The sequence below is a fragment of the Hyperoodon ampullatus genome (assembly GCF_949752795.1).
Source record: "Hyperoodon ampullatus genome assembly, chromosome: 10".
Taxonomy (NCBI): domain Eukaryota; kingdom Metazoa; phylum Chordata; class Mammalia; order Artiodactyla; family Ziphiidae; genus Hyperoodon; species Hyperoodon ampullatus.
In genome coordinates, this window is record NC_136923.1 from 97,841,556 (window position 1) to 97,852,101 (window position 10,546).

General features: G+C 46.6%; 1 protein-coding gene across 1 annotated transcript; it reads left to right on the forward strand.

Annotated features, from left to right (window-relative positions):
• Nucleotides 1–3,548: 3,548 nt before the first annotated feature.
• On the forward strand, nt 3,549–10,242 carry GCM2 (glial cells missing transcription factor 2; the record flags this gene model as incomplete). The annotated part of the gene is made up of 5 exons (XM_079712697.1): nt 3,549–3,638; nt 7,011–7,263; nt 7,396–7,508; nt 8,145–8,270; nt 9,304–10,242. 5 exons carry the CDS (start codon nt 3,549–3,551, stop codon nt 10,240–10,242), a joined length of 1,521 nt encoding a protein of 506 aa, XP_079568823.1.
• Between the last annotated feature and the right edge of the window lie 304 nt (nt 10,243–10,546).

Below are 10,546 nucleotides of genomic sequence, written 5' to 3' on the forward strand. Positions count from 1 at the left end.
GCCGGCTGTTTTCTCTCCACCTTTATCGGCTGGTAGAGCTGGTTGTGATCCATTGATACTGCTATAGACTGAAATCGAACATTCCCCATAGGAACCAGATTTGTCCCCGAAATTGTGAGTTTATTCCTGATATCACAAAAGAAGTGTTTTGTTTTAATACATACCCCGGTGTGCTCAGTCAAAATAAAATAAAAACAAACATTTTCATCCAGTCTGCTTGTTTTCTGCCCAGTTCCTTTAACCCAACAAGAATGTGTACTTACGGCCCGGTTTAGGCTGATAGGTTGTCTGTTATGTGAACAGGGTGGCAAAAATAAGTTGGACTGGAGTTTTCTTTTAAAAAACAAGCAAGCAGACAAGACCCCTCAAATCCAAACATTCCTTGCAAAAAATCAGCTTGTGTTATAAGTAGATGCTATGGGTATTTCGTGTCATGCCGTTTACAGAAGATATTTGTTTACATCAAACCAAAACATAATATAACCAGAATCTCTGCATTGTACCTCCAGTCCATTCAAAACAATACATACTTATTTCAAAACTCATCATATCCATTTCCTGGCAAATATGATGTAAATATACTTACATTAATTTACCCATTTTAATCTAAACCAAGTAAATTTAAAGCCCTTTTCCTTTGCTTTTGTATTAATGGACTTTTACTATTTCAAAATACTAGCCAAGGAAGAGCCAGCTGTGAATATAAAGTGTTCTGAATCAATGCAAATATTAGTGCAGGTAAAATTGAAGGATAATAACAAATTATCAAAATACAGTTTAAAAGCACTATATTTTAGAGAATAAAACAGGTAATACAATAAGAATATAATATAAAACAAAATTAAAGTTTTCTTAATATTAGTTTAAAAGTTTTAATTATTTTCAGACTGGGGAAAACATACATCCTTTTAAACTATATGGTTGTTAATAGCCAAAAATTCAGGAGAAATTAAAGATAACACCACAGACAACACCATTTATTTATTTTATTTTGTTATATTTTCACTTTGATTAGCTTTTTTTACTAACATGTCTTACCCAGACATAATTTTAGGGCAACTTGGAATATGTATTCTAATTCTGCTCAAACTAAATATGGTGGAGACAATGACATTTCTTTGGCCACCGGAATCTATTTAGGAAAAAAAGTATTTGATTAATTGATTTGGCTTTAACTTTTAAAAAATTGTACTTATTTATATTTTTGAAGGGTAAGGACTCTCTAGAAATATTCCAAAGTTACAGAGACAAGAGATAGTCTTAACAATGGTTACAATAAGACCAGAAATTAGTTTCTATGAATTCTCAGAAGTAATTTTAAGTTAGTTTTTGAAGTTATGTTAAGGACATTTTAAAGAGTACATTGTCTTAAACTTCACAAAGAAATGTCAATTTGTAAATAAATAAATAGAGAAGTGTCAGTAATTTTAACCTTTGAAAAACAAAACAAAGCAAAAAAAAAACAACTGAATAACAGGAGCTGCCGGGCCTTCGGTAGGCGGTTAATATGATGAAAGTTTGTGGATGAAACTAGTAGGTGAAGAGTGAACGCGTTGCCCCCTTTCCTCCCAGACCACCGCGGCAACTCTGGGAGAGTGATTTTAACCAGAAACGCTGACCGACACGACCAGAGAGAACTTGGGGGATGAGGGGGTGGGAAGAGGCTGGGGGATGAACTAGTCACTTTCTTCTCTGAGAACTTTGCGCCTCTGCTTGGGGTGGGGGGAGGGTGGGGAGAAATCCCAGCTTGAAACCAGAGAAAGAAGAAAATTCGTATAATTACCCAAATCTGGCCTTTCCCGTCTCGGGAGTTCTCTGCCGGTCGGCGGCTCGGAGTCGAACTTCACCATCGGGCTGACTTTTCTAACAAACCTGACTGTGCCCCCGACCAGGCAGGTTAAGAGGATCGGGAGCGTGCACGAAGTCCGCTTCCTGGGGTTGTAAGGGCGCATCTGCTTTTCCCGCCTTTCGCCAGAAGAAGAGACTGTAATCCTGCGACGGGCGCTGGCCTGGACGCCCTCCCCGCCGGCTCCCAAGTAGCCTCAGTCCGCGCCCCTGGGGCGCGCTCGGCGGTGCTGAGTCTGGGGCCCGCAGGTCTCGGGATTTGCCGGGACGTAGGTTGCGAGCATCCTCCTCTAACAAGGGTCCGCCTTTAGAGGCCGGCGTCTCCCTGGCTACGGCTGGGAACTGGAGCGTGTAGCCCGCAGAACAAGGGCGCAAGGAATAAACTCCGGAAACCCGCCTTCCCTTGCTGCCCAGAGCGGCTAAAGAGCGACTTACATCACTTCAATCGGCTTCTTGTATTGGGCGCTTCCAATCACCCTAATGAAACCGATGCACAGGTGAAGAAGGCCTGGGCTCAGCCCTGGGGAGCCCACGGCGCTCTACGCTCTCACCTGGCTCCTCCAGTCTCCAGAAAGCCTCCGCAGACGGAAGGGGTGAAAATAGAATTTTGTCGTGGTATTTTCACGACAATACCGATGAAGACTATTTTTTTAAAGGGTCGTTTCAGGTGGATGGCGATTGAGAACTCACTGAGCCCCAAATCCTCTTTCAAACAGATAAGGAAACAGGCTCAGAAGTAGCCGAGGCGGCAGAGAGAACTACGGGTTTGGGGGCAGAACTCAGCCCCTTCCTCCCCCTCCGCCTCCCCCTAGCTCATCTCCCCCACCTTCTCCGGGTTCGCTTTCCAGGACTCTCTTCCCACGGGGCCAGGTCTGTCCGCAGCCCCCGGGAGCAGGCGGCCTCCTAGGCCGACGACCACACGGGGACCCTCGGCACTCCCTCGGACGTCCCTCCTCCCTCCCCTCCACCCGAAGATGAGCACAGATTCCAGACCACGCGCATCAGCTACAACAAAATCTCCGAAAAGGGCCGGCCCAAAGCCAGCGGGCTTGGGCGCATCTACTCAGGCTAGGGCGCGCGGCAGCCGAGGCTCCTACAGGCGGTGCCCGGGCTGCCAGGCAATGGAGTATTGTCTCTCGGGCCTTTGCTGGAAAGGCTCTGTCTGAAGAGCCTCCCTCTAGATCCAATCCGAAACCCCAGAGGCGGGGTGCGGTTAGGGAAACAAAACTGATTTTCAACTTGCATGAGACACTCCAACCTCCCCCCGCCCTGGCCCGCCTTGGCTTCAGTGTCCCGTCACCCCAAGGGCTCAGGTCAATCTCCCCCTCCGTCCCCAGCTCTGCCCGGGAGGGGATGACAGGTCCTGCTAGTGCCCGGAGCGTGGGAGCTGGCGGGTGAGCGAGGAAAGGCGGAGCGGGGCGGGACGGGGAGGGACGGGGTGGATCCGTATAAACGTGCGGGCAGCTGCCTGGCGCCCGCGCTGCGCTTCGAAGGGAGACCTTTCAGCACCGCGGCCAAGGACATGGCTCCGCCCGAGTCCTTAACCCTTGTCCGCCGCTTCTGGATTTCGAAATCAGTCTCTCTGTCCCTGTCTCTCTCCACTTGCCTCTAGGACAGGGAGAGAATCACCTTGGGCACCTCTGGGTTGGTTTGTTTTTCTTCTTTCAGGATCCTGGGCGGAGAGCGCCAGGGAGGAGGGCCAGATGCCGGCGGAGGCGGGGCAGCAGGCGGACGGTGCGCGTTCGCACGGGATGAAGCTCAGCTGGGACATCAACGACCCGCAGATGCCTCGGGTGCGTGAAACCCCCGCGCGCGCGGCGCTGTCCATCCAAAGAGCAGGGCTGTCCTTGCAGAGACTGTGGACGGACCTCACCTCCACCCCCAAACACACACCCCTGAGAGTCCTCCAGTGTACAGGGACTCCACAGATGGCAGGGCTGGGTTCAGAGATGTGTCTTCTCCCAGCTCTTACGTCGCGCTTGTTAGAAAACACGCCGAAAGCAACAGGAACTGTCAATCAGGCTCCGAGTTCCAGGTCATCTGGCGGGAGCCGGACACCTCGTCCTTCACTTTCTTTTAACCGAGGTGGAAGTCCGCTGAGTCTCTCCTTATCCATTCTTTGCCATCCACGAGAAAGGTAGGGGAGAATCTTGGCTAATGCAGACACCAGTGCTTCTCACGCAGCAAAACTGTGAGATAGGACCGTAAATCGCGGTGACCCGACTCTTATTAAATAGCAGGACTTGAACCATTAGACGCCTGCCCCGCCGGCCTGGATGAAGCGCGGCTCCTGGGGGGCCTCTATAGTCATGCCAACCAGGGCACAGGCGCCCGGAGAGCCCCTGGAATCCGGCTTTTGGACGCAACTTCTGAGATTACTTCTCTAATGACAAGGAAATCACCATCTCCGTTTAGGGTGAATTTGTTTTATTTTGTTTTAACGGAACGAAGGAGTTTGGAGCCTAGTACAGGGATGAGCTGGGCAGTTATAATTGGTCATACTGGTTTGGGGCAAAAACTGAAAAGTGACTTTAAAGTCCTGGGTGTAGGTGGAGGAAGAGTTAGGAGTGACCTGGGGAGCATTCGCAAAGGTGGATTCCTGGCAATGCTGTGGTACAGGGGTGAGAGACTTGGCCTTTATTCAGCATCTACTATGTGCCGCGTATAACAATTCATTAGCAAGGTTGTCTAGCCTCTCAAAGAGATTTTGGGGATGTACGTATTTGCAGTAAGTTTGTTTATTTTCAAGTCTGCCTACTTTAGAGTCACACTGTGCCATTTTTGTGAAAGTGGACCACAGTACAGCAAGGGCATCTCATTCTCACTGACTTCTGTCCGCATACATCTTCACAGGAAAAAAAAATCTTGCATTTTAGAAATGAGCCACATCCAAATAAGGGGAGGATGGTTCCTCTCACGAGTATTATTCTAGACTTCCCATGTAAATGTGAATAATTTTTCCTCTGGGAGATTGGTTCTTAAACAGAGAGAAAGTGTGTGTGTGTGTGTGTGTGTGTGTGTGTGTGTGTGTGACATCTCAAAAGAGGCAGGTGCACTGGGCTATAGAAAGAGAACTGGAGAAAGAGGATCCTAGCCTTGCTGTGACTAACCAAAGGAGGAAGAGCTAAACTAGCTGTATGACCTTGAGACAGTTCCTGAATTTGCCTTAGTCTCAGGTTGCTCACCTGTCATCAAGCCGTGGAATTAGATAACAATCTTACATTGTCGTCCAGATCTACTGTCATGTCCGGTGTGTGCACGCTTGTCTGTATGTGACCACACGTGCTGCCCTGCACCAAGACATTAGAGCAAATGAAACCCAATCTAGGAGTCCTCCATTCTTGTTTTGATTTTAAAGTGCAGTCTCTGTGTCTTCATTTTCAGTGTCACTACTTTGGTAGTGGGGGTCTAGTCTGTACCCTTGCAGGGGAGTGCGAACAAAATATTCTCTTCTGGAAAACTGTCTATTTGTTACTAAGGTCCTTAAATTGAAATATTCACTTTAAAAACAAAGATATAGTATTTAGCATAAACTTAGAGTTGGTAGCGCATCATTATATATTTCATTTGTGATGTAACTTAAGTTAATGTATTGACTTATGTCAATTATATTTCTGAGAAAAGATAAATAATGCCTATTAGTAATAATAATGATTTCAACAATATCTCTGCGGTTTTGGAAACAAAATTGTCCATTTACCTATTACTGTTAGAATGTACAATACTAACGTGGTACACAAGTCTGAATTGTCCAACTAAGGATACTTTTGCTTTGCAGATGTTGGATCTAATTATCCTGGGCTGGGGGAAGGGAGAGAGGTGTAAGTGGCTTATTACTGTGATAATAATTTTCTGAGCCTCGGTCATACCAGGAAGGCCAGTGGGGCCTGGTTGCCACAGATCTTCTTTTTAAACCCCAGCTATGCCACTGGAGAAGGTTATCCATCTAACTTCCACTTCCTTATCTATTAAATAAGAGGAAGGATGCCTATGAGGGCAAAGTTGTTGTGAGGATTGTAGATACTGCATAATGTGGCTTTATGGGCCATACTGTCTCTGTCCCAAATACTCAACTCTGCACTGTAGTGTGAAAACAGCCACAGACCATACATAGACAAATGTACATGGCCATGTCCCATCACAACTTTATTTATGGATACCGAAGTTTGAATTTCATACGATTTTCGTGCGTCACAAAATGTAGTTCTTTTGATTTCCCCCCCAACCATTAAAAAATATAAAAATCATTCTTAGTTTGTGGGCTGTACTAAAACAAGTGGCAGGCTGGATTCGGCCCATGGTCCCTAGTTTGTACAAGGACCATATTGCTGAATAAATAATGCATAAAATGGACAAAGGACCACCAAACATGAATAGTAAAGCAGTGCTCAGTATTTTATATATAACATTATTTTAGCCATGCAGTTCTTTGTGTAGTAGAATGACAATCCATATTGCTCTGGGAAGAGGTTAGCTTAGCAGGCTCCACCAAATGCTCGGGTTTACCTTATGGTTAGGCTGTCATCATAACACCCTTGTAAACCTGGAGGGCTAATTTGGGAAACTGTTCATGTCTCTCTGATGTTGTGCTGGGTATCAAGCCAAGAGCTTTTGAAGAAAAAGCACTGGATGGAGGTAAAGATATTTACAGGCTCAACTGTATGTCAGTGATAGATCTTTCCAATCACTTTTTACCCTGGTGCTTTACTGCTTAATAGAAAATATCTGTAACATTTAAATACACCGAGAAGCGGTATAACATAGTGGTAAGGAGAATAGGCTCTGGAGTCAAACTGTGAGGGCTCAAATCCTAGAGCCAAGTCTTACTAGCTGTATGACCTTGGGCAAGTCAGTGAAGCTCTCTGGTCTCCATTTACTATTCTATTAAATGGGAATAATAATAGTACCTATTGTCTGTATGCAGTATGAAGGCTAGATGAACGAATACATGTACAGCTTTTAGAAGATAAGTACTATGTAAGCATCAATTTACAGCCAGTTGTCAGAAGGGCATACACAGGGTGAGTGACATTTTGTAAGAGCATAGTTTCTGGAATTAAAAAGACTCAGTTTTATCCTAATGTGCTTGGGGAAGATTAAAGCCGTGCTGTCTCTGGTTTGGGCTTGATGAACTTGACTACCCGTCCTTCTGGGTGCCTTCCCAGGAGCCAGACCACTTCGACCGCTTCTGCGAGTGGCCGGACGGCTACGTGCGCTTCATCTACCGCAGCGGCGAGAAGAAGGCACAGCGCCATCTGAGTGGCTGGGCCATGCGGAACACCAACAACCACAACGGCCACATCCTCAAGAAGTCGTGCCTGGGCGTGGTGGTGTGTGCGCGGGACTGCGCCCTGCCCGACGGCTCCCGTCTGCAGCTGCGGCCTGCCATCTGCGACAAAGCCAGGCTGAAGCAGCAGAGTGAGCTATGGGGCTGGGTACGGGGTGGCCTTGCGGTCGTGAGTTCCCTATTCCCGGCAAATTTCCCCTTCCTTCCTTCCGGAGGGTCTGGGGTCAGGTTGTTATTAATATTTCTCGCCTCTGGCTTTGCAGAGAAGGCATGCCCCAACTGTCATGCTGCTTTGGAATTGATCCCCTGTCGAGGGCACAGCGGGTACCCTGTAACCAACTTTTGGCGGCTTGATGGCAACGCAATATTCTTTCAGGTAGGTGGGGGGACACCACAGTTTGTGATGGATTTTCTCATCATGTCACAGGGACCAAACCACCTGCCATGTGTCTCAGGAGCCCTGGACCAAACCAGATACGGCTCTGGTGGCCAGAAATAGGTGCTGGGGCTCCCAGGGCCTTACCAGTCTCCTAGGAATTAGTTCAGCTACTGTGCATTCTCTAAGGGGGAGAGGGTGAACCTACTTACAGTTGTTTTCATATGGCAAAAGGACTGTTAGGTCATCTTTTAAGATGTCTATAATTGGTGCACTTTTTTTTTTTTTTTTTGCGGTACGCGGGCCTCTCACTGTCGTGGCCTCTCTCGTTGCGGAGCACAGGCTCCGGACGCGCAGACTCAGCGGCCATGGCTCACGGACCCAGCCGCTCCGCGGCATGTGGGATCTTCCCGGACCAGGGCACGAACCCCATGTCCCCTACATCGGCAGGCGGACTCTCAACCACTGCGCCACCAGGGAAGCCCGTGGTGCACTTTTATTTGTTCAAGAATTTTTTTCCCTGTCTCTTGGAAGAAACGAACAACTTGGGGTATTGGGAAAGGCACACTCAATTTTTGACCAGTGTTGCCAGTTTCCCTCAGAGGAATAATGTGATTCATCTCCTTATTAATGCAGGCCAAGGGAGTTCATGATCACCCAAGACCAGAGAGTAAATCAGAGACAGAAGCTAGAAGAAGTGCTATCAAGAGACAAATGGCTTCTTTTTACCAACCCCAGAAAAAGAGAATTCGAGAACCCGAGGTAATAGGGAGCTGGCATTACACTTGTGGTCTGTGTTCACCATCATCATGAAATGCACTGAGAATTATGTAAAATATGAATGTCATACCTAAATTTAAAAGGTGTGATTTTATGTGAAAATTATATACCTCTAACAATATCATTGAATCAACATTTTGAATAGGGTTTCTAATTCCTCCTTCTTCTTGATAAAAAAGCAGAGTATCTCTACAATTAATGATGGAGTGAGGATGTGAGCTGACATCCTAATACAAGGGCAATTAGCGAATGGTCATACAGAAAGAAATAGGTGCATCTTTGAGAGGGTCCTTTACATTATTTACATAGAACAGATAAAATTTCTTTGGGTAACTTAATCCAGTTTGGCTGTTCAACCACAGTATGCCAAGGAGGCAGAATATTAGTTGGAGGATAAGAGACACTGGCCTTGTTTGAGCACTTTCTATGTGCCAGGCACATAGGGTTTAAGTCTTACACGTGAATTGGTCACAAAAGCCTTAAGAAGAAATTACTGTTATTAAGCCCCATTTTTTAACACCTTTATTAGAGTATAATTGCTTTACAGTGGTGTGTTAGTTTCTGCTTTATAACAAAGTGAATCAGCTATACATATACATATATCCCCATATCTCCTCCCTCTTTAAGCCCCATTTTTAAGTGAGGAATCTGAGGCTCAGAGAGGTTAAGTAACTTGTTCAGTTCATGAGGGACAGTCAGGATTTGAACCCAGGTCTGCGTCAGGCTCCTGAGCCTCTGCTGTTATGCACATAGTATAGGGAGAACAGACCATCTGCCCCTCAGACCCACCCTGCCTGGCTACCATGGGCCCTCCTAGTTCAGCAGCGTGGAATCCAAGCCTGAGCTCAAGCTGTGAAATTCCTGGACCATGTGCTCAGATCATGTTTCTGAGCTCCTAACACACAGCCCACCAACTGAAAGCTTGTTATTTGGTTGGTTGACGACTGTTACAGGTGAGGGCGTCCACGCAATTTACATCTTTATTTACAAATAAAAATTTGTGTCATTTCTTTAGGCAGGAGAGAATCAAGATAACGATGGCCATTTCATCAACATACCTTCCCTGGAGAACCCAGAGGAGTTTGATATAATTCCTGACACTGGCTTCCCTGTTCCAGGGCAGCCTTGCTTTTCCTTCCCAAACTCGGATGCTTACAAGGCTACCTGTGACCTAGCTGCCTTTCAAGGAGATATACTACCACCCTTTCAGAAATATCCAAACCCAAGAATCTTTTTGCCTAGGCCACCCTGCAGCTATGAATTGGCAGGCCCTGGTTACACAAATTCAGGCCCGTATCCCACCCTTTATAAAGATGCCAGCAGTATTCCTGATGACACGGACTGGGTTCATCTGAATGCACTGCAATACAATATCAACTCCTACGGCAGCTTTGAGAGAAGCTTTGATTTCACCAGTAAACAGCCTGGCTGGAAACCAGCTCTTGGAAAAGCTGACCTTGGGGACAGCACTGACCATGGACAGTTCCAGGTGGCGGCCACTCGCCCTTATTACAACCCAGAGCTTCCCTGCAGGTACCTCACGACGGCCCCGCCAGCTGCTCCAGCCCTACAGACAGTAATCACCACCACCACCAAAGTGTCCTACCAGGCCTACCAGCCCCCTGCTCTGAAATGCTGTGACAATGTGCGGGAAGTTAAGAGCCTTTCTGGCTGTAACTATGATTCTGAAAACACCCAAATGTCCATCTACCTGGAAGACTTGGACCTTCCAGCTACAGTCGCCATGGCAGCCTCTCCAACAGCATCACTTCCTTTGAAAATTCCTGGAGATTGCCGGGCCATCAGACACACTTTGCCTTTTCCTCAAGACTCAGCACCCTCCTGGACAGACGGAGCAGAGACATGGGATGTGTGTCCATCTGGACCGGGGTCTACAATTGGTTATTCAGAGAGAATCAGTCCGTTCTTTAGCTATGACCATGAGGACTTTTGAACAACAGTCCTGGGGCACAGCATAATACTGGTCTCCATGCAGGCGGTAGAACATGACATGGCAACTCTCTCTTAAGTTGGGAGATTCATTTAGCATGCAAAGAAATATATATATTATATATGTATATAGATAATAGTAAAACCAATTATCAGCGGAATAAATTATAGGTTGGAAATGTTTAGATAATCTAGGGAAATCTTGCACAGCATTTTACTTACTTTTTTTTTTTTGCCACGCCACTCGGCTTGTGGGACCTTAGTTCCCAGACCAGGGATCAAACCCGGGCCCCCTGCAGTGGAAGCGT